General features: G+C 42.9%; 2 protein-coding genes across 2 annotated transcripts in view; both read right to left on the minus strand.

The window, feature by feature from the left end:
* Positions 1–8,109: 8,109 nt before the first annotated feature.
* Positions 8,110–11,130, minus strand: TMEM35B (transmembrane protein 35B). The gene is made up of 3 exons (XM_054571546.1): positions 11,023–11,130; positions 9,482–9,662; positions 8,110–8,495 (listed from the first exon to the last, which is right to left on the minus strand). The coding sequence occupies exons 1-3, from the start codon at positions 11,128–11,130 to the stop codon at positions 8,326–8,328; spliced, it is 459 nt and encodes a 152-aa protein (XP_054427521.1). The 3' UTR covers positions 8,110–8,325.
* Positions 11,131–13,686: 2,556 nt separating this feature from the next.
* ZMYM6 (zinc finger MYM-type containing 6) overlaps positions 13,687–25,036 on the minus strand; it is a 40,438-nt gene continuing 29,088 nt past the window's right edge. The window contains exons 15-16 of the mRNA XM_054571945.1: positions 18,428–18,572; positions 13,687–15,518 (exon numbers count right to left, since the gene is read on the minus strand). Of these exons, the coding sequence (XP_054427920.1) occupies positions 13,687–15,518; positions 18,428–18,572 (1,977 nt within the window). The remainder of the gene's footprint in view (positions 15,519–18,427; positions 18,573–25,036) is intronic.

Raw genomic sequence — 25,036 nt, forward strand, 5'->3', positions numbered from 1 at the left:
GGTTTATTAAGTTGAATTGGATCAACATAAATACATTCTGGCAAGAGAGAAAGAGAAGAAACCAATGAATTGCCCAATTAATTGCTTGATTACAATTGTGAAAATAACTATGAAGGTGCAATCAGATCTAATTCAGTCGTGTGTGTGTGTGTGTACACGCGCACATGTGTTTTCCAGTCAAGAAAAGCTATAAAGAGTTACTTTTCCAGAAGTGAGGATGAAGAGGAATTAACTTAGTGAAGAGAAGTGAGGGACATCATTGCTGGCAGTCAGGTGCAAAAGCCTTAGAGGTCAGGAAACTGGCCTGTTCCAGGGACTAAGAAGGTGACTGAATCCATGGAGAAAGGCAGAAGTGGAAGAGACAGAGCCTGGGTGGGAAGAAGGAGCCAGAACTTTGCGGGCCATTTTGAGGACTTGGGTTTTATCCCAAGAGATTCAAAAAACAGTGGCATATTTTTTTTGTATCCAAAAGCTGGCAAAATCTAGGGAATACCCATGTTACAAAAAATTTCTAGCCCCTTTTTATAGGTGAGACTGATGCTCTACAACTAGGGGGCTAGTATATGTGGTTGCATCAGAACTGGAATCTAGTTCTGGCCAGTGTGGCTCAGTTGGTTGGAGCATCATCCCGTGAATCAAAACCCCCATTAGATTCCCAGTCAGGGCGCATGCCTAGGTTGCTGATTTGGTCCCCAGTAGAGGCACATCTGAGGAGCAACCGGTGGATGTTTCTCTCCCCACTCCCTCCCTCCTTGTCCCTCTGTCTAAAATCGACAAGCATGTCCTAGGGAATAAAAAATAAAAATAAGAATTGGAATCCAGGGTCTCCATAAGAGCTCCATCCCTCTTTTCTCTGCCCCCAAAATCACAACCTCATCATCTCAGGAAGGTATTCCTGTCTCTCCTTCCAGCCTGCTGTAGTCTTCTCCATCACAGAAGAAGAAAAAGGAGGAGGAGGAGGAGGAGAATAAAATTGAGAAGACTCAGCCTTGTCATTTAACAGAGACCAGGGAAAGCTTGTTCTGGAGCTGCAAAACTGTGGATCAAATGCAGACAGTGCCAGGTGACTATTAGAAGAGATCCAGGCATCTGGCTTTGTGCTGCTCTACTCTACTTCCCTATGAAAAATAGTAAACAACATTGCTAGAACCAAGGAACTATGGACAAGAAAACTTTCAGCTTATTTTTATCTTTAGCAATATAAAGAAAATAGGACACATGTCTATATAATGCCCTGCATTGAAGGTGAAGATTAATTTTAAGTCTATGTTGTTAGGCCGCAGAGGATGCAACTTTTATTTTGGGAATTTTTATGAAGCTCTAAACCAGTACTGCTGAAGTATTATTGTCTACTGATTCCTCTAAGTGGACTGGATATACAAATAGCTACTTTTAGGATTTGGGGAAAAGAAGGAATATATTGGACTTCTGGTCAAGATGGAGGCATGGTAAACATGCTTCGCCTCCTCACATAACTACAGCAAAAATTACGACTACAAGACAAAATATCACCCAGATTGATCAGAAAATTGAGCTGTATGGAAGTCCAACAATCAAGGACTTAAAGAAGCTGCATTCATCCAGATGGGAAGGAGAGGCAGAGACATGGAGAGGCACGGAGACGTGGAGTGGCCTGGAGAGGTGGGGAAACGGGCGGTCCCACATTCATGTGTGGCGGATGAAAGTAGGGAGGGGGAAGGTGATCCCAGCCCCAGTGCAGACTACTCAGCCCAGGGTTCCAGTGCCCATAACATCTGTCTTTAAAAACTAGTGGGGGTTGAGGTGGTGGAAGAAACCGCAAGATTCTCAGAAGACTCCTCTTAAAGGGCCTGCAAAGGTCTCGGGGACTAATGCAGACTCACCCCCTCTGGGTTTCAGCACCAGGGCAATAGCTGGAAGGGCACCAGTGGCATAAAGGGAGAAAGTGAAGTGATTGGCAACAGGACAAGTGCCAGGAGACAGCTTCCTCCCAGAAAAATCTCCAGAGGCCAGGCAATGACATTGTTCCCTCTCTGAGCCCTCCCCCAACACAGAGCCACAAAGCGGTGAAACGGGTTACCCTGCCCTGGCAATTACCTAAAACTCTGCCCCACACAATTTCCAGATGCCTTTTCTACAATAAGCCACACTACTAAGACAGGGAGTCAAAGCAGCTCTACCTAATACATAGAGACAAACACAGGGAGCCTGCCAAAATGAGCAGACAAAGAAATATGGCCTAAATGAAAGAACAGAACAAAACTCCAGAAGTAAGAACTAAACAAAATGGAGATAAGCAACCTGTCATATGCAGAGTTCTAAACAGTGGTTATCAGGATGCTCAAAGAACTCATTGGGTACTTCAACAGCATAAAAAAGACCCAGGCATAAATGAAGGTTACAGTAAGTGAAATAAAGAAAAATCTACAGGAAACCAACAGTGGAGGGGATAAAACTGAGAATCAAATCAATGATTTGGGACATAAAGAAGAAAAAAGCATTCAATCAGAACAGCAAAGAGAAAAAGGAATTCAAAAAAATGAGGTTAGAATAAGGAGCCTGTGGGACATCTCCAAATGTACCAACACCTGAATTATAGGGATGCCAGAAAAGGAAGAGGAAGAGCAAGAAATTGAAAACCTATTTGAAAAAATAATGAAAGAAAACTTCCCTAATTTGATTAAGGAAATATACATACAAGTCCAGGAAGCACAGAGAGTCCCAGACAAGTTGGATGTGAAGAGGCCCACTCCAAGACACATTATAATTCAAAAGCCAAAGGTTAAAGATAAAGAATCTTAAAAGCAGTAAGAGAAAAGCAGATAGTTACCTACAAAGGAGTTCCCATAAGACTGTCAGCTGATTTCTCAAAAGAAACTTTGCAGGCTAGAAAGGACTGGCAAGAAGAATTCAAAGTGATGAAAAGCAAGGATCTACAAACTCGATTACTTTACCTAGCAAAGAAAGCTATCATTTAGAATTGAAGGGCAGATAAAGTGCTTCCCAGACAAGGTAAACCTAAAGGAGTTCATCATCACCAAGCCATTATTATATGAAATGTTAAAGGGAACTATATAAGAAAAAGATCAAAACTATGAACCTTAAAATGGCAACAAATTCACAGTAACTGAATCTTAAAAAAACAAAACAAAAAAACAATCTAAGCAAACAAGCAGAACAAGAAGAGAATCATAGATATGGAGATCATTTGGAGGGTTATCCCGGGGATAAGGAAGGGGGACAATGGGGGAAAAGGTGCAGGGATTTAGAAGTACAAATTTGTAGGTACAAAATAGATAGGGCGATGTTAAGAACAGCATAGGGAATGGAGTAGCCATAGAAGTTGAGTGCATGACCCACGAACATGAACTAAGTAGGGGAGGGTTGCTGGAAGGAATGGGGGTACCAGGCAGAGCAGTGCAAAGGGGGAAAAATGGGGACAACTGTAATAGCATAACCGAAAAAAAAATATTTTTAAAAATAGAATTGGAATCTAGGCTCTTCCAAAGAGTCTTCTCCATCCATAGATGCCATTGGAAGGGTGGATGGGATGAAGCAGCCAGGGAAGCTGGGCCTCTCTAGAAGAAGGCCAAGGAGGTCGCTTGGCCTCTCCCCAGGTCTCCCCGCCCCTGGGCCGGCAGGTCAGTGCCCAGCAGTCCTGGAGGAAGCAGCGCACAGAGAAGCAGTAGATCAGCGGGTCCAGGGAGGTGCTGAGGCTCAGCAGCGCCAGGCTGAGGGTATGCAGAACGTCGAGCATGGAGGCAGCACAGCACCCGCCGCCCATAACGCCCTCCTGCCTGGCCACCCAAGGCGCCAGTAGCAGATGGTAGAGGGCAAAGATGAGCTGAAGCCCCAGCACCATGTTCCTGGCCACACACCAGTGCGACTCGGCCCGGCCTGATGGCTCCACCAGCCAGGATCATGTAGGCCATGAGCACCAGCATGAAGAAAGACGCGAATAAGGCCACGGTGGTGCTGACCAGGCCAGCGCGGGCCCAGCCGTGCAGGAGGCAGTGCTCTGCGCCGTCCAATCCCCCGCGCAGCACGAGCAGTGTGGCCAGAGAGAGCGCGGCACCCGCCAGCCAGGCCAGCCAGGCCAGCCAGGCCAGCCAGGCAGGGGCACAAGTACCCAGCAGGGCAGCACAAGCCGGGCGGCCACCCTGGGCCTGAAGCCAGGGCACTGATCGAGCTGCAGCAGTGCACGCTGATGACCATAGCAAAAGCTATGGCCGCATAGGTGGGCAGGTAGTAGGCAGCCCCAGGCGCACAGCAGGTGGTCTCAGGGAAAGGCCAGTGGACCAGTTCCAGGTATTAGGTGAGCTAGAGCCAGGGCCAGCTTGAGCAGGTAGAGATGGAGGGCTTGGCCCAGGCGCCTGCAGCCAAGTATGGGCACTGCCAGGGTGGCCATGCTGGCGGGCAGCCCCAGGGCCCAGCGCCAACGTGTAGACCGTGGCCACCACATGAAGCAGGCAAGGTCATCCCAGAGGCTGCAGCTGCCAACCCCCGGGGCCCCGGCTCTGCTATTCATCTCGGACCTTGGACTAGGAAGAGAAAGAGGTCACTGCAGAGGCTTGCCACCTTCGCCAACCCCAGTCCCCTCTTCCTCAGTCCTAGCTGGGCATGTGAAAGGGGATGAGGACTGAGCTCACCCAGCACCCAGGGAGGATGGAGAGGAAGGGATGGACTCCAGAGTTATTTGAAGTTGAGTGGGATTGTTGACAAGCTGTGGGAAGTGAGGAAGAGGCAGAAGTCCCAGACAGCTTGGAAATTTCCAACGTGGTGCCTGAGAGGGTGGAGATGCCCCTCACAGAGGGAGAGTGGTTCAGATATGCGGGGGCACAGGCATGTGCCGTCAGCCTGAGCAAGCCTGAGCCACCTGCAGGTTCTGTAGAGAACACTTCCCACAAAGAGCCCAAGCCATCCAGATCAGTGGAGGACCAGACTTACGATGCACTGATCCAGACGGCAGACCTATGTATAGTGACCTTGGACTTGTCTTGGTAAAGGTCCTCCCCTGGGGCTTGCCTGGAGTACCTTGGACAGAGCTGAAAAGGTCTCACAACTCTCAGGCATTCCAGCCTATGTGCTCCCCGCTTGCCTTTTGACCACAAAGAAGTCCTGGATCTGACTCAAAACACTGGACAGCAACGCAAAAAGAACACAGGCCTTCTGTACAGAGGATGTGTTGTAGAATTGTGCACATGAAATCTGTATAATTTTGTTAACCAGTGGTGCCCCAATAAATTCAATTTAAAAAATAAATAATTAAATAACCAAAGCCAAAAATTAAAAAAGAACACAGGCCCCAGAATCAAGCAGATTCTAGATACACACATTTTCTTGCCATGTGACCTTGGGCAAATTACTCAGCTTCACTGAACCTGTTTTCTCAGCTGTAAAATGGCGATTAAAATACCCACCTCAGTGTTTTTGGGAGGATTATGAGGAAACATAAGTAAAACTCTGAGCACTGTGGCTGACAGTGGGGGGGTACTTCATAACCATTAGCTCCCTTCCCCTCCAGGCAGCACACAGATAACTGTGCACACCCACACAGGCACACGCACGGCGTTAGAGACACCGACACCCTGAGCAAGAAAACAACACAAAGACATCTGAGCGTATTCCTCTTCTCCCCCCAAGGCAGGTGAGTGCACAAGCCAATGTCCTGTTCTTCCTTTGGACACATAGACAAACTCCGAGGGGGCCCCAAAACTCGGTTCCTCCAATACCAAAATTTGTATCGCAGTACTTTTGCCTTTGAACCGCTCAGGCTCCAATCCCTCATGGAACCCTGAGTGAATGTATTCCTTTCTGGCTCACTCTCTCAGCCGGGTCCACCCTGTCTCTAGTCGCCAGTTTCCCACCCCGAAGCCCCCTTGTCATCCCACCAGATCAGTCCTCTCTAACCCCTTGCTGTTCTGGCTGCTGCAGCCCTCTCTGGAGCCCTGGGGCCTGGCTTTAAGGAGCTGAGATAAAACAGAATCCACTCCCACCCACACATTCCACACCCTCCCATCAACAGATTAATCCCAGGACAGGACATGAAGTTTGGGCCCAGCAGCTGAGGGGGCTGGGGCCCACCCATGGCAGCTGTGAGCTGCGTTTGTGGGGTGCAGCCAGGACCCCAAGGGAAGGGAGTGTCATTGCAGGGCAAGAGGGAGGGGCGGGGGACGGAGATGGAAAAGTATAAGGCAGCCTTGGCAGCTCAATGCCATTGTGCTTATCTGCCTTAGGTTTCAGCTGCAGTTTGGGGGGCACATTTCCTAGGGCCTGGCTTCTCCTTGGGCGGAGGAGTTACTGTGGGAGCTCAAGATACGCCTGCTGCTGTCACTCCCAGCTGCTCCTCCACACTAGCTGGCCGCCCACTCTCCTAGCTCCCTGCCTTTCCGCAGCTGCTGGGTGGGCCCTATAGCCAGGCTTGGGGGGGTGGGTATGTAGCAAATAACCAGCTCACAAACCAAGACTTAGTAAACAGGACCCTCAATCTAATGCCAGCTGTGAGAGGTTTTACTCAGAGTCCTGGCTGGAGACAGCCCCGTGGTGGCATCCTAGAAGAGGTGGAGATGGGAAGAGGCTGGGATGCTAGGGGTTCCAGGCTCTGCTTCCATGGACTTCAAGATGTCCATGCAGAGGAGCAATTCTGGAAAGCAAGGCAGACTGAATCACATTGGACGGGTCATCCCAGTACCATCGAATTGAAGAGAGCAGAGGTGCCATGCCTGCCCACGTCCGACTTTGGCAGCTGGAGCAGTGGAAAGTGCATTCTGGAGTCAATCAGGCATTAATTCTAGTCTCAGGCCTGACACATAGGCACTTAAGCTTCCTGAGTCCATTTCCTCATCTGTAGAACAGACCACTATTTAATAATAGCATTTACTGAACACTTATTATGTACCAGGCACCGCTGTAAGCCCTTTACCCTGCTAAATTCTCGCAGCAACTCTAAGAAGTATTGCCCATTACTATTGTGCACAGAAGCTAGTAAGTGGCAGAAACCGTTTTCTAGCCCCCTCCCTTGCTGACCAGTGTGGGTTGCCTAGTTGACGTCCATTATGGTAATTCCATTTTCCTTGCTAGTGATCGGTCTAGGAATGGAAATGTGACAACCCTGACCAGTGAGATGTGAGGGGAAATCTAGGGGTCTTCCTGGAGAGCTTTCCTCCTCTTTTTTATCACCTGGGGTGTTAGGTGGTCCTGAAGGCAGTAGCCAATAGAGTGAAAGCAGCAAAGTTGAAAAAAACCTCAATCAGTAATGTCATCACAAGGGGGCCAAATGACCCAAGACTGAGCCAGAAGCTATGTTATCTCTGGACCTCTTATGTGAGTGAACGCTTCCATATTGTTTTGACACTCTATATATGCAGTATGCCTGCACTACTACATATCGATGTACTCATGGACGTGTGTGTGTGTGTGTGTGTGTGAAGAGGGTTGGTACTGTGTTCCATTGAGAATTGCCACACACAGACCTCCTCCTGACTCGCTAGGGCCTCTGGGACTCATCCCCGGCTTCCAGGAGCGCTTTACCTGGCAGCGTCCCGAGGAGCCGTCTGTCCCCTGCCTCCATGTAGGTGTCCGAGGAGCACTGCACTGCGTGCCCCACCTCGCCACCAGTCTGGCCGTGTAAAGTCCTATAAAATGATGACTCAATGCCCATCATTGTTACCTTTGAAAATCTAAAAGGCCCAAGATAAAAAGAAACAAGACGGAATAGTTCCTGTGGCTTGGCTCGGGAGGGCACAGGCTGAAGCAGTTACACTCTGCCACATTCAATGTGTAAGTAATAAAACCCTAAAAACATGCACACCTTTTGAACCAGCACTGTCACTTCTAGGAAAGAAAAATAAGTATGCAAAGGTGATTTACTGTGAGGTTTATAACAGTAAAAAAATAAAAGGAACAATCCAAATGTTCCTCAGTGGGGGCTTCAGTAAGTCCTTTACAGTACCTCCTTACAATGGAATACTACACAGCCATTAACATGAACAAGGTAAAACACGCATGGAATGCTGTTACAGTATATTAGCTTTAAAAAACGGATAAAAATTTATTTTTAAAATGTAAATAAAAAATTTCATTTTCAAAAATCCATATAAAGGTATAGAAAAAAGTTAAAAGGTACAGCTATACAAAGGAATTGATAAGAGGAATGCTAGTTATTGCCAAAGAGCAGTAGATGTCCAAGAAAGAAAGCAGAGCCAGGTAGTCAAGATGTCTGTTTTGACACTGGCCATATTTTGACCCTGGACATACTGTATTGGTTGCAAGGTGGTAGATTCTGTGTCCTTCCATGTTCTTGCCATGATAGTGGCATGGCTCAGAGAGGCAAGAGACACTCTACTCTCAGGATTTTGTGACTGTGCTTGGAGACTTTTTCCCAGTGGGTGTGACCACCTTCTGAGTTCTGACTGCGTACTGGCAGATATCCAGCATCAGCAGAAGCACCAGGCAGACGACAGCCGGGACGCAGGTGATCAGTGATTCTTCTAGAGACACCAAGGTGAAGATAGCCCCTGGAATGGAAAGTCAGGTCTCTGAGGTTCCCTGGGGGCACCCAGGAGATGGCAGGAGCTCAGGGGCCTCCAGACTAGGCTGGCCCACTCCAGCTCAAGTCTTCCCACGAAGCTCCCCCACATATACCCCCGACCTAGCTGCCCTTGTCTCCCTGGCCTCCCGGAGAAAGCAGGGCCAGACGTCAGAAGCTTTTTGAACAATGTAACCCCTCTGAGAAGGCAAGGAAAAAAAACAGGTACAATATGACCTAATAGGGCAGGTAGGGGACTAGGCAGGCATTTTGGAACAAATTCTCCCTGCTCCAACACCTTTCTTAATCCTGCTGGAGGAAGGGAGGACCAGGGGTTGGTGGTGGAAGAGAAAGAAAGATCTGAAAGTGAGAGAAGCTCCAGAGATGGAAAGCAAGGCTGGGGGAGAGGAGATAGTGGTGGCAGCAATGGTGACACAAGGCCAGGGATCCAGAAGTGCCCCAACATGACAGGCCTTTGAATCAGCAGCTATCTGTACATCAGCAGTTCCTGTGGGCAGAGCTGCTATGAGGGGGGCCCTCCAGGACTTCTTGCCTCAGGGAAACTCTCTGCCTCTCAGTTCAGGGGGCTCAGCTTCCTTGTGCCCAACTGCTAGACACATAAGTTAAGTGGCAGCTGCTACTCTGTCCTCTCATCTTAGGGGTGGGACGAGGTGAGAGCAATAGGAGCTTTTAGGTTACAATACATCCTTATGATCCAATACCACACAGCCAACAGAACTGATGAGGTAGAAGGTATATTGACATAAAACAGTGTTACAGTACATGAGGTCTGAAAAGCACCCATCCTAGTCTGAAGACCATGGAAACTGCAGTGCAGCAGGAAGTGCTCCTGGTTCCCGAGAAAAAGGGAGAGTGGCAACAGTAAAGGGGAACAGAGGAACAGCCAGGCCTTCCCATCATCCTCCCCAAGACTTAGTCCCCCTCTCCCCTGCCCAGATGGACACCCCCCCTTACCCATCATGAGCACGATCAAAAGAAAGTTACTGATCTCTTGCAGCTTCGGTGGGCCCAGGGCCAGCAGCAACCCAGCCAGCAGTTCCAGCCAGCCCACAGCCACTTGGTAGCTCATGGGATCTGGCTGATAGCCGAACACCTTCAACGGGAACACCTCAGCAAACTGCTCGAACAGGGCTTTCTAGGGGTAGCAGGGAACACCTGTCAGCCACTCACCAAGGATCCACTCACTGCCCAGGTGCTCCAGAGGGGCATTTGGTGCCTACATCAACTTCCCCAACAAAGGAGCTACGACTCCAGGCTCAGGTCAGCCTGGAAAGGTGAGAGCTTCCCTCCGGGGCTCAGCTTTGGAATCAGTTAGCAGGCTTCATGCTCCAAGGAGAAGGGCTGGGTGGTCATGCAGAGATGGACTGATTTTCTCATTGGACTCTAACCAGTCCCAAATGCCAGTTAGAGGAAGCAAGGCTTGGGCCTTCTCATCTAGAGGCAAGGCCTTGGGAATCCACAGTTTGTCTTTCTGCCTGGCCTGGTTTCTCTCAGGTACTATGCAGGGTATATTTGGAGTTGGGAGAGGGGATGAAAGGGCACGCTGTTGCTCATTAAACAGGTTCTTTATACATCATATGCTGGAGCCTGGATCCTACTGTAGTAGACACAGGGGAGCTGAGGGGGCCCAAGGTGATTCATCTTGCAGAGTCAGGCTTGATCCTGGGACACAACTTCATCACTCAGGCTGGCTACCTTTTCCTGCTCCCCACTTCAGTACTACCTCCCCTACTGAGCAATGCAAGGAAGCTCTAAGCTGTCCGGCTCTGGGGATGAACTTGCCCAAACCCACCACCTTATGCCAGGACAGATGGGGCGCATCAGGGCCTGGGAGAGGGAGCTAGCAGGGGCCTCCAAGTCTGGCTTGTTTGAGAGGCTTGTTTGGTGGGCATAAGAACAAGAAAGCTTTCCCCAGAGGCTAGAACTAGACCCACGGCCTAAGGGCAACTTCTAGGCCTCCCCCCTTAGGCTCCATCCTCCAGAAAAGGGCTCTCAGGTTTATAAAATAGTAGAGTGTCTAGTTTGGGTCCTACTTCCTGCCTAGCTGTGTAACCCCTCCACCCTTAGGGTGGGTTTCCTGCCCTGCCAAGCGGGGATTAATAAAGCCCTGCCTCATGAGGCTCCAAAGAACTCCAGCAAAGGAGGGAAAGGGGCAGGGAAGGAGCCGTGTCCCTTTGCCATTCCGTATTTCTCCGCCAGGGTCCTTCTACGGCTCTAGCTTTGCCTAGGCCACCAATGTTCAGCTGGAAGGACATGTGCCCGATCCCTTCCGTCTATGGAAGAGCCACAGAACTGAAGAGAAACAACCCAGGAAGGTGTCAACGTCGAAGTCAAGGTCCAGCGCTCTTGCCCCAGCTCTAGCGCCAACTCGTCCGAAGGCAGGAGGGTCAGCCGGGCACAGGAGCAGGCAGACGGGGACGGGGCACCGGGCGCCCGGGTAACGGCGGGGTAACTGCTGGTGCCCATCCGCCCGCTACCCACGCCACGCTGCTCACCATCTGCTGCGACGCGGGAGCTGCGATCTGCTCCGAGAGCTTGGCCGCCCCCGTGAGCGCGAAGAAGCCGCCCAGCAGGACGCGCAGCACGCCGAGCAAAGGCGCCATGGCCGCACAGGCCCTTTGAGAGGGCGGGCTCACTCGCCCCGGGTCCGGCCCGCGAAAACCCGCCCCTGCCTCCTATTCACTTCCTCCCGTCTCTAGGCTCCCGGAGGACGCTAGCTAGGGCCTCCCTTTTCTCGTCGATCAGGGATGTTACCACCCTCTCTTTTATCCCAGTACCGGTTGCTGGGGTGGCTGGGGGGATGGGAGGGGCATTTGCCGCCCAAGGGAACACTGGGGCCCACTCGGCTCTTAACCGACTAAATGGGCCCCATTAAATTCAGGGAATCTCCCAGGCAATAAGGCAGGGCGGAGTCAAAACTGGGTATCTGGACGTGGCTTGCAGCTCTCCCTTAACATCAAAGGGCCAGGGTTTCTTCATTCCTGCCTGTGCCACCCTAGCTCTGACATCTGAGCTGTCACTCAGCGGACTCAGTGTCTGCTTCTGTAAATGGGGATAACGCTGCCATCAGCCTTCTGGGTCAGTAACAGGCCTTAGCACAATGCCGGGCACATGTATGAGCTCAAAAAGTTATTTGCAAATTAGATTAAATTATTAATAAATCAATAACGAGTCATAAAATAAATTGCTCTTTTTACTTTGCCTGAAACCTGTTTTCCCTCTAATCTGAAATTAAAATATAAAAGGTGTTTGAAAATTCAGATACTTGTGATATAGTAGGCAGTTACACAGGCATAAGCAAGAGCAGGACTGATAGGCCAGGTATGATCCAGGGCTGGGGCTCCGGGTGCCTAGCAATGAGCAAAACTGGGACCGCAAGTATTGTAGGGTGGGACCCTGCCCCCAAAGTGACACTTCCTCCTCTAGTATATCTCTGTGCATGTGGTTTAGACCCCTTGACCTTCAGTTTGGACCTGCCCCTGACCTTTCCTCCCCTGATATAGCCAATCATGTGGTACACTCCCCTAGGGAAGGAACAGGGGTCTGGACAGTAGCCTCGTTGGACTCCCTTGCATTACCACTCCCTTCAATAAGCCCTCAGGACAATGAGGTTCTGGCTCACATCAGATAAGCTTAGCAACAAAGCCTCGGGTCTGTTGACCACAGAGACAGTATTTGGGTCAAACGACATAACATCTAGGCCTCAGTTGTGTTTCAGCAGCAGGACCAGAAAAGTAGCAAGGCCAGGTAGGACAACACAATGCATGACAGCAGGACCAGCTGCCACGACTAATGATCCCCCCTGCCTTGGTGCAGACCCATCAGTGGAGACACTCTGGGAAAGCTGATGAATAGCCTGTTGAGATCCTCCCCTGAGACCTCCAGATAAAAGCCCTTAAGGCAAAGGACCCAGCAAGCAGGTTCTCCCTCTCTCTTCTCCCTTTGTTCCCTCTTCTCTCTCTCTAGAATGCCCTCACCTTTCCCCCAGGGACATTTTCTTTGCCTTTCTTTGTCCTAAGCTCCAAGAGTCCTTCTTTTGCCTCTGTAATTTGCTTCCCGAGTCCACACAGACCAGCTGGCTCACTTCTTCTACCCTCTTTCTAAATAAATTTTTGTCTTTGAGTTCCTTGGCTCTGAATTCTTTTCTTAGCCAAACTAAAAGACGAAGGTCTAACATCTGGTGCTATCCCCGTTAACACTTGCAGCTGTGGGAAGAGAGGCTATCACAGAACAAAACCCTAACAGCCACTCCTGGCCCACTTGATCTTACTTGGAAATCTGTCTAGACCTAGATGGGCAAACTGGGCCAAATTTGGTCAACTGTCTTGGGGTTTTTTTGACTCCCTTCCCTTCCCACAGCTAACAATATTTGTTTGTTTACATTTTTAATGATAAAAATTTTAAAGGCAGCTTTCAGGACATAGGAAAATTGTATGAATACATATTTCAATGTTCACAAGGAAAAAGTTTTATTGAAACACAGCCACACTCATTTGTCTGTGTATTGTCTACAGTTGTTTTTGTGCTGCAGCTGCAGAACTGCGTACTGTAGTTACCACCTATGGCCTGCAAAGCCTAAAATACTCACTATAAACCACAGAACTGAGTACTGTAGTTGCCACCTATGGCCTGCAAAGCCTGAAATATTCACTATCTAGCCCTTTCTAAAAAAGGTTGCAAAACACTGTTCTAGTGGGCCAGAGAGGTGCCCTACAGGGGTCTCAGAATCTCAGGCTGCTTTCACTCCCTGTTAGCCAAGCTGCTTAAATCTTTTTTTTCTACCTACCCACAACCAGCTGCATAGTAGGAGGCAGGCTGGCTGAAGACTAACATGTCCCAGGTGCTTTTAAAGGACAAGCGGTTTCAACAACCAGGTGTGCTATTTATTACATTAGAAATTGGGCCTTTCATTAACTATATCTGTGTCACTAATCCTAATTATTCAATCAATCAATGAAACAGCTAAATTCTCTATGGTTGTCTCTTAAAATTAATACAATTATGTATAAATGTTCAATGATTAAATTCCTCAACAAAAAGAGAAAAATTATTAAAGCATTTAATCACCAAAAACACATATCCACATTAAGAAATTATATTTTAGGATACTTATACAAAATTTAACATGATTATAGGCTCTGATAAGCAATATGCATTTACTATTCTTTCTCCTTTACTAGTTTTTCTATCCTTGGAATTAAAGATGTGACCGCAAGTCTTAAAGCAGGGCCAGAAACCAACAGATTTCTTTGTTTTGACTCAGTCAAAGCTGAAAATGTAGCATCACATAAATAAACAGTTGAAAAAGGCAATAAAAATGCCATTGCTCTTTCATGGAGTTCTGGGTAACTTGTCTTTGCTTTTATCCAAAACTGAGCTACAGACATTGATTTAAATACTGATTGTAATCCTAAATCTGAAGATAACTGTGCTAGTTTTTCTTCTTCAAAGTCCTTGAGATTACTAGTCTGGTGATTCATAAAAGGATTAATTATCCACAAATTTCCTGAACGCAAGTCTTCTTCTGGTGGATAACAGTCATTGAACATTTGAGAAAGTCCTTCCAGGTGCTCAAAAACAATGCTTGCAATGCTTCTCGTATTTAAGCTTGATGAGTTTGAGAATTCGGATAATGAAGGGAACATATCATAATCATTCTCTTGTGTGCGCTTCAACCACATTTTTAACTTTCCCTTAAATACGTCCATTTTATTATACAAATTGAAGAGTGTAGTCATAGTTCCTTGGAGACTTAAATTTAGTTCATTTATAAGTGAAAAAATATCTGATAAATAGGCCAGCCTGGCAACCCATTCCTCATCAAGAAAATAATTGGCCAAATCTGAATGCTTTTGATTTAAAAAGATTTCAATTTCATGTCGTAATTCAAATAATCTTGTTAAAATTCTCCCTCTTGATATCCATCGTACTTCAGCATGAAGTGGTAAATTTACATGCTCAGACCCCATCTCTTCACACAAAATTGCTAACATACGTGAATTCGGTGCATTGGTCTTTATAAAACTTAAAATTTGTGCTGACTGCAAAAGAATTTCATGTAAGCATGGAGACAAATTTTCTGCTGCTAAATGTTCACGGTGAATAAAACAATGTGTAAATGCCACTGTATTCATAGCAACTTCTTGAATTTTTGCCCTTAAACCACAATATCTGCCAGTCATGCTTGCAGCCCCATCTGTACAGAGACCTACACAGTGTTTCCAATTCAGAGATTTACTATCAATATATTTATTTATTAGTTCAAATATTTCAAAACCAGTTATTTGAGAAGGTATTTCAAAAGAACATAATAATTCTTCTTTTATGTCACTACAATCATTATCAATGAAACGAATATAGCACAAAAGAAGGGTGATATTTGAGATTTCTGAAGACTCATCTATCTGAAGGGCAAACCACTTTGACTCTCTGACTTTTTGAATCAGCTGATCTTCAATGTCTGCAGACAGTTCATCAATCCTATGTCCAATCGTATTATTAGAAAGAGGAATGGTTCTCATTTTGTCTCCTGCACTTGAACCCAAAACTTCTGAACACATTTCTACTAAATATGGTTTAATTAACTCTTCAGCACTGGAGAATGGCTTCTTGCTGGCAGCAATTTGGAAAGCAATTAAATAAGAAGCTTTCACAAGTGACTTTTCAACTAGTAAACACTTTTTAAAAGAACTGTTTTGACATTCCATTTCAAGAGATTTTTGTTCAAAAAAATCTACTGGTTTGTTTTCTAATTCTGAATGTTTTGTCTTTAAATGATGAGAAAGATTTGCTAGTTTCATGTTTTCAGCAGATAAGATTTCTCCACAAATGACACATTGTGGCCTTGGTGAACTTTCTTTTGATCCTGGATAGATAATAAAACCAACTTTTAAGTATTCCACATCATAAGTCTGGAAAAAACCTGTTTTTCTTTTCTTTGCAGGTGGAGAATCAAGTTCCACATCACTTTTCCCATTAGGCACAGGTAAATCTGAATGAAATGTTTGAATCTCTGTTATTTTCAAAAATAAATTGTTATTTTTTCCCCCACACATTTAAAATTTATACTTTACTATTTATCAAAGGAATACGCTATAGTTTAAACACAAATATAATACTTTCATGATGCCAATGAAAACAGAACTTCTCCTTTGTCCAAAGCTTGGTCACTGACTGAAGTAAAACTGTAAGATGTGGTACATGATCTAGCAATACAATATATTAAATAGATTACTGGAATTAGGGCGAATTGCCCTGGCCAGGTGGTTCAGTTGGAGCATTGTCCCAAACACAAAAGGTTGCAGGTTTGATTCCTGGTCAAGGCACATACCTAGGTTCTTGGTTTGATCGCCAGGGGGTTAGGGGTGTGTATGGGTCCCAATAAATGTCTCTCTCTCTCTCTCTCTCACTCTCTCTCTCTCCCCCCCTTCCTCTCTCTCTAAAATCAATAGACATGTCCTCAGATGAGGATTAAAAAAAAAAAAAAAAAAGGAATTACTTTTTAAAAGTTTAGGAAAAAAGAGAAAACAAATGTTCCAAAAAGTTAACATTAGGTGAATCTAGATGAAGGGTATATATTGGTGTTCATTGTGCTATATTTTCAATATTTCTGAATTTTTTTCAAATTAAAGTTGGGGCAAAAAAGGTTAATTACAAGTTTTAATATCAAGTGTCAAAACACTGATGGTTAGAGCATAAACTGATATAAATTTTCAGGAGAGCAATTTTGCGAAATATATCAAAAATGTATCCTGGTCTGGTGTGGCTCAGTGCATTGAATGCCAGCCAGTTGCCAGTTTGATTCCCAGTCAGGGCACATGTCTGGGTTGTAGAAGAGGTCCCCAGGCAGCCGACAGGTGATTCTCTCATACATCGATGTTTGCCTCTCTTTATACCACCCTCCCCTTCTCTCTAAAAATAAATAAATAAAATATTTTTTAAAATTTATGACAGCCTTTCAATCTGTAATTGTATTACTTAGGTTTTATTCTAAGGATATAATTAGAGGTTTTATTCTAAGGACATAAATAGACAAGTGTACAAAGATCCGTTTACACAGCTTAAGTCAACATTTTTTATAATATTAAAAAACTAATAGAAACCTAAATATCCAATCTTGGGGGATAAATATGTATTATATACACTGGAATCTATGCACATCTGTTAAGAATCTCAATGTATATTTACATTTATATTCACGTAGAATGGTTTCTGATGCAATTCAAATGAAAAAATAGTTTACTACTATATACTATATATAATAGTTTACTACTATGTACTATAAGTACATAGGAAACAATCCAATATAGAAATTTAAAAAATGCATAAGGACACACATACCCACACATTTTTTAAAATTTTTTTCTTTTATTGATTCTAGAGAGAGAGAAAGGGAGGGAGAAGGAAAAGGAAGGAGAGGGAGAGGGAGACAAACAATGATGTGAGAGAGAAACATTGACCGGTTACCTCTTGCGCACACCCCGACTGGGGACTGAACCCATAACCCAGGTATGTGCCCTGATCAGAAATCAAACCTGTGACAGTTCACTTTGCAGGACGGTGCCCAACAAACTCAGCCACACAGACTAGGGCTTTTTTTTTTTTTAATCCTCACCCAAGGACATTTTTTTCATTGCTTTTAATGAGAAAGGGAGAGAGAGAAATACTGAAGCAAGAGAGAAGCATCAGTTGGTTGCCTCCCATACATGCCCTGACTGGGGATGGTACAAGCCCAGACTGGGGATTGAACCTACAACCTAAGGTATGCGCCCTGACTGGAAATCAAACTCAAAACCTTTCAGTTACAAGAAGACGCTCCAACCAACTGAGCCACACAGGCCAGCAACACACACATTTAGATGTCCATAGATCCTTTACTACCTTCCACAAGTGAAATGTGTACATTAGTTCATGTACACAAAGAATGTATCATGTATATTTTTTTTATATTTCTGAAATATATAAAGCAATCAAATTTACTGAGGAAGGAAAATGGGATTCTTCTTGACCTCTACCAAAAGAAAGGCACCCTTCAGCCCCAAATGGTGTGGCTCAGTGGGTTGGATGTCAACTGACAAACTTAAAGGTCACTGGTTTCATTCCCCGTCAGGGCACAGGCCTGGGTTGCCAACCAGGTCCCCGGCTCGGGGTGTGCAGGAGGCAACCAATCAATCAATGTTTCTCTCCCTCTTTCTCCCTCCCTTCCCATCTCTCTAAAACTACATAAAATCTTAAAATAAAAAAATGCTTTGAAAAAATAAAAGAAAGGTACCCTTCATAAAAGCCATGATTACTCTTTGAAAGACTAAGCTTTTAAATACAGTGTAAGTGAAGTAAAATTACCATTAAAATAAAAAATAAAAAAATGCTTTGGGCAGAATTATGAAAGTAACTGAAAATATAAAGGTAGTGGGATTAAAAGCTGTAACATGGATTAGAGCAACAGTGTACAGCTTTTTCAAGTATGAATTCAAATAACTTTCCCGATCACCAATACCTCAAGACATACAGTTATACCTTTAGAAACTGACAACAGTGTTTAAAAAAAAAAAAAGATAGAACTAAGGGTAAATCACTAATGCTTTTTTTAAAAAGTTGTATCTATAAAAGCCTGTCTATACATTTGAAAAACAGCAGTGCACACCTGTCGGAGATGTTTGTCTACTCTGCACATAATGCTTTGTGTGAATATATTATATATAAATGGATTCAATTTAGTTACATGTAAATGACAATTATTATAAAAGGAATAAATTAGATGTTCAAAGCATATGATCCAAGAATTAATGAATATTTTCTCATTTAAGGAATTGTTAATGACTTTCTTTTCCTTTCTTAAAAAAACAAAACAAAACAAAAAAAAAACCGGAAAGGAACTCTCTTCATAAGGAGAGCACATACCTGTCTGACATTCCTTGTGCTGGGTGTGTGGTTTGCAAGAGATGGCCTTGGTCTGCGTGACGGGCTTGCACAGCAATGCTTTGTTCTTTAAAAGCCTGGAAGGCTGGGAAGAAACAAGTTTCATGGCATCTGTCTGTATACTTCCCTAGTTAAAAACAAATTCAGAAAACAGAGACTTTTTTTTAGTGTCGTATCACTGACAGTAACTGTTATCAATGGAAAGGTGGCATATATCAAGAGAAATATAATTCTTCAGAAAGTGTGAATTCAATAAAATAAAGTGACTATGGAAAATATACACTAATTCCTAATTCTTCTAATCAGTATTAGTTCCATTTACTGACTTTTAAAATTACTCTGCCTATAGTAAGTACAGTCAAAACAATTAAAACAATCTTTGCTGATTAGGCCAACTGACTATTCAGAGAAATTAGATTCAACCTCAGACCATATGCAAAAATATATTCCACATCAAGTAACAACCTCAACATGAAAAATACTAACTTTAAATTACTAGGAACTTTCAAATGACCAGAACAAGAAGGAATCGTTCTTAAAACATGAGTTAAAGCAGAAAAAGATAGACACATTTGACTACCTTAAATTATTTTTGCAAATAGAGGTCTTTATAACACAAAGTTGAAGGATAAGCAACAGAGTGGGAGACTGTATTTAAAACATGTTTTTTTTTCATTTAGTTAATATCTACTGAATGTTTACTATAAGCCAGGCACTGTTCTAACCCCTCAGGATACAGCAGAAAACAAGACAAAGTCCTGCTCTCATGGGCCTTACATTCCAGCGCGGCACAGAAGATAAACAAGTAAAATAAATACATAATGTATAATTGTAGGTGGTGATAAGTGCTATGAAAGAAATACAATAGGGTGAGGGGTAGAGAGTGGTGGTGTGGAGGAAGGGTAATTTTGGAGTAAACATTTGAGCAGAGACCTTCTGAATATTCATTCAAAAGTGCAAGCCACGCAAAGGCTTGAGGTCAGAAGATTCCAGACAGAGGGGCTGTAGGTGCAAAAGCCCTGAAATGGGCAAAAGCTTGCCGGCTGTAGGAATGTGGACAAGAATAAGGCTGAAATAAGTAAGCAGGGGCTGGAATGATACATTTGGAGAGGTAGCAGAGCCACACCTGTATAGGAACTGGAAGGTCTGAGCTTAAAAAAAAAATAGGACTGTATTTTAAGAGTGATGAAAAGCCACTGGAGGTTATATTTAAATTTATGTTTAAAATAGATAATAAATGAAATAATTTTGAATTATGTAATAATTCAAAGGTATAAAAGTGTATACATAATAAGTTTTCCATGCCTGTCTGCCATCAATCCAGACTCTAAATTAAAACAACCATTCTTCCCAATTTCTTATACATTCTTACAGAGATGGTCCATGTCAGTGATTTTCAACAGATGCACCACAAGAATTTTTAAGACATGAAACACCTGACAATTTAGCCAGGGGCACAGACCTCTTTTCCCTTAGATTGTCAAATTAAAAAAAAAAGAAAAAAGAAAAAAATGACACCAGCCAACCAGTGAGAATGAATCAAAATTACACCAACTTTTTTGGTCAGATTTGCACAAAGTATGTATTTTTTTGGTGTGCTGCAGAATTTTAGTAATTAGTGTGTGTGTGCCATGAGATGCAAAAGGTTGAAAATCGGTGATCTATGTAATTAAATAAGTTGCTTCTGACTACAAATGATATCCTATTATTAGCAAGGTTCTGCACCTTGCATTGTCACTGAACCAGCTGTCTTGGAGGTTTATCACATAACTTTGTATAGAACTGCCTCCTAAAGGCTTTATTCACTGACTGTACCTCAGGTAATTTGAAGTGTCTCTGCTGCTGGACATTTAACTATTACAAATCTTTTACTGTTATAAACAACGCTGTAATAAATAGCCTTACACATGAATTAAATCTACATGTGCTATTATATCTGTATAATAAGGTCTTGTAAATACTGCTTGGTGGGTCAAAAGTATATTAAAATCTGTACATTACAAATTTTAATTATGATATTACTGCCAAACGGCTTTCCATAGAAGTCATCAAATAAATGACCTTCAGCCATGTACGTGAGCCTGTTTCCCAACACTCCAGTCAACACAGTATTATCTGACTTTTTGCTATTTCTCAGTAAGTGAAAAATTATCTAATAGTGGTTTCAATAAGCCCTGGCCAAGTGGCTCAGTTGGTTGGAGTGTCCTCCAATACATCAAAAGGATGCGGGTTTGATTCCAGGTCGGCACACACCTGGGTTGTGGGTTTGGTCCCCAGTCAGGGTGTGTGCGAGGGGCAACTGATCAATGTTTCTCTCTCACATCGCTGCTTCTCTCTCTCTCCCTTCCTCTCTAAAATCAATAAACATATCTTTAAGTGAGGATTAAAAAAATTCTTAAAGAGTATTGTCATTAGATATTTTTCATGGTTAAGCATTATTTGTGTTTCCTCTTTTGTGAACTCTCTATTCATATCTTTTGCCATTTCCTTTATCCTTTATCTTTAAAAAAATTCTATGCGTGTCTTTTGAATGAGTAATGTAACATGTGACATAAAAGTAAAAGATTCAAATTGTAAACATTGAAAAAATAATTCTCCCTCTTAAAACTCTCCCTCAGTTATTTAGCTCTCCACAGAGGCACCACTATTATCTGTTTATTGCCTGCCTGCCAGAGGTATTTTATACGTATGTACAGGCATGTGTTTCGTGTTTTTAAAATAGAAATGGCAGTATGCTATGCAGTTTTGTGTCTTTTTTTCACTCACATGTAAGACTGCTCTATGTACATATAGAGCTGCCTCATTCTTTTTAACTGCATAGTATTCCAATGTATGGATGTAACGTTTAATTTAACTACAGTCCCAATAGCCACAGTGTATGGTTGTGCAGGGGACTCCACTTGCCAGGCCATGTGACATGCGACTAACAGTGAGATTGGAGAGGGGTGCACTTCAGGCTCTCCCCAGGGGGGGCTACTTTTTTCTAATTAGTATTGTACAGTAACTCAGGATGAACTCACAGTGCCCCAATCACTGATAAAATAATTAGGTTGTTTTCAAGTTTCTGCTATGAACAACGTTGCAATTATTATCTGTGCACATATTTTATTTCATAAATGTGTGAAATATGAAAAATAAATTCCTAAAAATTGAGTTCCTGAGTAAAATGGTAGTTAAATTTTAAACTTTAACAGGTTTTAACTAAATTGCCCTTTGTAGCAGTTTTACCAACTATTAGCAATATGTAAAAATGCCCTGTTATTCATCATATTTTCCTTTGCCAATCTGATAGAACTATAGTTCTAACTGGCACTTCTCTAATTTTGAAGGTGATTATCTCTGTATATGCCTAAAAACTATTTTTTATTTCCTAGCCTCTAATCATACTTCTGCTGGTTATCACAATGGAAAATGGGTCTTTTTAATGGTTCAATAAAAAACTCTTTACATATAAAAAGAAAAAAACTAGCCTTTAATGACATGAATTGCAACCTTTTCATTTTTTCATTTGTCTTTTGACTTTGAAAAGTAAAGTTCCCTAACACATGTTTTATAGCTTCTGGGTTTTGCAGAATATTTAGATTTTCCCCACTTCCGTATTAAAATTCTTTCCTACATATTTTCCTAGGACTTTTAGTATTTTTTTTACACTTAAGTCTTTTCTCCATCTGGTGTTCATTTGGGTTTAATTTGTAAGGTAGAAATCCAACCATATTTTTTTCGGTATGTCTACTCAGTTATGACAACACTATTGAGTAATCTAGATTTCCTCTACTGACCTAAAATGCCACTTTTATTATTTCTATATTCCCATATATATTAAGATCTATTTCTGAACTTCCTTTCTACTGAGTTTGCCCACCTTCAGTATGTTTTTTTAACTATGCAACTTTATAAAATTTGTGATTTTCCTGTGATTTTGGAAACTACCTCTTCCTCTTCTTTATTCTTCTTTTTCAGAATTTCATTGAAGGTGGAGTCACACAATCTGATTTGTTTTAAGAAGATCGTCCTGGCAACAGAATGAAGAAAAAACTGCCAAGGGCATGAACGTTAGCAGGAAGACAGGTAGGGCACTGCGATAACCCGGAAGAAAGATGCTGGTGCCTCAGACTAAGGAGGTAGGAAGGAAGGAACTCCAGAGAGGAAGTCTGGGAGGAATTAAAGGGTCCTGTTGTAGACATACTGCTTGAGAGCGCTATTAATCATCTAAATGTCCAGCAGGCAGTTGGGCACATGAATCTGGAACTCAGAGGTCAGGGCAAAAGAAATAAAACTGGGAATTAGCCACCACCTAGGTGTTCAAAACCACAAGAATGTATGAGTTCTATAGGAATTATGTAGATTAAGAAAAGGGACAATAATGATGACCTGGAGAATCATATTTCCAGTTGAAGAATGTATTTCAAGAAGAAAGGAAAGATCAACTGTATCAACTGTTACTGAAAAGATGAGGGGAATGAAAACTGAAAACTGACCAATGACTGTGGCAAAAATAGAAACTGATAGTGACTTTCATGAGCAGTTTCAGTGAAGTGAGGCAGACAAAAGCCTGACTAGAGTGAGCTAAGGAAAGATAACATAAGAAAATGGAGGCGGCAAGTAGAGGCCACCTTTAGAGTTGTTTTTCCAAAATGCAGAGGAGAGAAATGGGACATTTGCTAGAGGGCTAGGGTGTTAAAAAAGGATTTTTTTCAAGAAGCATTACTGCATATTTTTGTGTTGATTAAAATGATGAGTAGGAAGGGGGTAAACCCAGACTATATAAAGAAATCTTGTAAGTCAATCAGAAGGACAACTCAACACAAAAATGGGGAAAATTTAAAAATAGTAAAATTTTTAAAAAATTAAAATGTTCGAAACTGAAATAAAAGCAAACTCATAGTGTTTGTAAATGGTGACATGCAAAACAAAATAACAGTAAGATATTACTAAACAGATTGACAGAAAATATTTAAATTTGACACTTTAATGATAGTGAAGCTGTGGGAAAGAAGTACAATCATAAACTGCTGGTGGTAATAAAAATTGGAATGGCTCTCTTCTGGGCAATTTAAAAACTAAAAATGCAGCCCCAGCTGGTGTGGCTCAGTGGATTGAGTGCCAGCCTGTGAATCGAAAGGTAGTCGGTTCCATTCCCAGCCAGGAGAGAAGTCTGGGTTGCGGGCCAGGCCCCCAGTTGGGAGCATGTGAGAGTCAAGTGATCATTTCTCACACATCAATGTTTCTCTTACTGTCTTTCTCTCTCCCCTCTTCTCTCTCTAAAAATAAATAAAATCTTTTTTAAAAAAAACAAAAACCTAAAAATGCAAATATGATCTGACCCAAAAATTCCTCTCTTCCATACCTACACTAGACAAATACCTGCACACGTGCCCAAGGAGACATTTACAAGGATATTCACTGTAGCAGAGATTTTTAATAGTGAAAAACTAGAAGCAATATAATGTTAGTTGGGCAATGGACAAATAAAATGTGGTGCCTACCTCCAATATAATACTATAGAGCAGTCAATAGGAAGGTACCAAATCTATTAGGTATCACATGGATATTTTTTAAAATAATGTTAAATATTTTCCATGGACTTGTATATATGAATGTGAAAAATTAAAAATGGTCTGAAATGGCCCTGGCTGGTGAGGCTCAGTGGATTGAAGGCTGGCCTGTGAACCAAAGGGTCACTGGTTTGCTTTCCAGTCAGGGCACATGCCTGGGTTGTGGGCTAGGTCCCAGTAGGGGCGCTTGAGAGGCAACCACGCACTCAAATTTCCCTCCCTCTCTTTCTCCCTCCCGAAGGAAAGAAGGAAGGAAGGAAGGAAGGAAGGAAGGAAGGAAGGAAGGAAGGAAGGAAGGAAGGGGCTGAAAGAACAATGAACTCCTAATAGCATTTACATCTAGGAATATGAAAAGTGATTGATTTTTTTTAAGAAGAAAATAAAAAAGTAGGACAAAAATAAAAAAGTAGGACAAAAAAAAAAAAAACCCAAAAAAATAAAACCTGTGAGCAAATAAGCCAAACCTGTCAATGGTTAATTCTGGATGGTGAGAACACAGAAAAGCAGGAGTTGGCAAAGTATATCGCTCTGGGCCAAGTCCAGCCCACCACCTGTTTCTGTAAATAAAGTTTTATTGCAACACAGACACTTACTACACTGAGATGGCAGAGGTAAAGACTTGCAACAGACACTGTGTGTCCTGAAAAGCTCAAAATATTTACTATCTAGACCTTTATATAATAAATTTACTGACCTTTGCAAATTATCTTCTTTGTACATTCCTACATCTATCTTACCATTCCCCTAAATTTAAGACCATTTAAATAACTTGAAGGAGATTCACACTGAAGTCTCAGAGAAACAAAGAAAAAATTCTGAAACTGTCATTTTAAAAAAATGAGAGTACTACACTATTTGTTATTATTATATTTTAGACCAAATTGAAAATTTTAATCAGAGCTATTCTGTAACATAGTTTAAATGACTGTGAATTATAAGTGAATTATAGAAGGACTCCACATATGGAAAACACATATGGGGTAGGGAAAAAGTAGGTTTACAGTTGTAAGTATATGAAGCACAGGGTTTATTCTTG

This window comes from Pteronotus mesoamericanus, unplaced genomic scaffold, assembly GCF_021234165.1.
Source record: "Pteronotus mesoamericanus isolate MK-2021 breed Mesoamerican mustached bat unplaced genomic scaffold, CSHL_Meso_final contig_221, whole genome shotgun sequence".
NCBI classification, from domain to species: Eukaryota; Metazoa; Chordata; class Mammalia; order Chiroptera; family Mormoopidae; genus Pteronotus; species Pteronotus mesoamericanus.

Excerpts from the sequence above, each read along its gene's own strand:
- TMEM35B (XM_054571546.1), bottom strand. The coding sequence starts at position 11,130 with ATGGCGCCTTTGCTCGGCGTGCTGCGCGTCCTGCTGGGCGGCTTCTTC. Across the intron at positions 9,663-11,022 it reads CTCCCGCGTCGCAGCAGATG|AAAGCCCTGTTCGAGCAGTT; the intron begins GTGAGCAGCGTG and ends TGCTACCCCTAG. Across the intron at positions 8,496-9,481 it reads TTTGATCGTGCTCATGATGG|GGGCTATCTTCACCTTGGTG; the intron begins GTAAGGGGGGGT and ends TTTCCATTCCAG.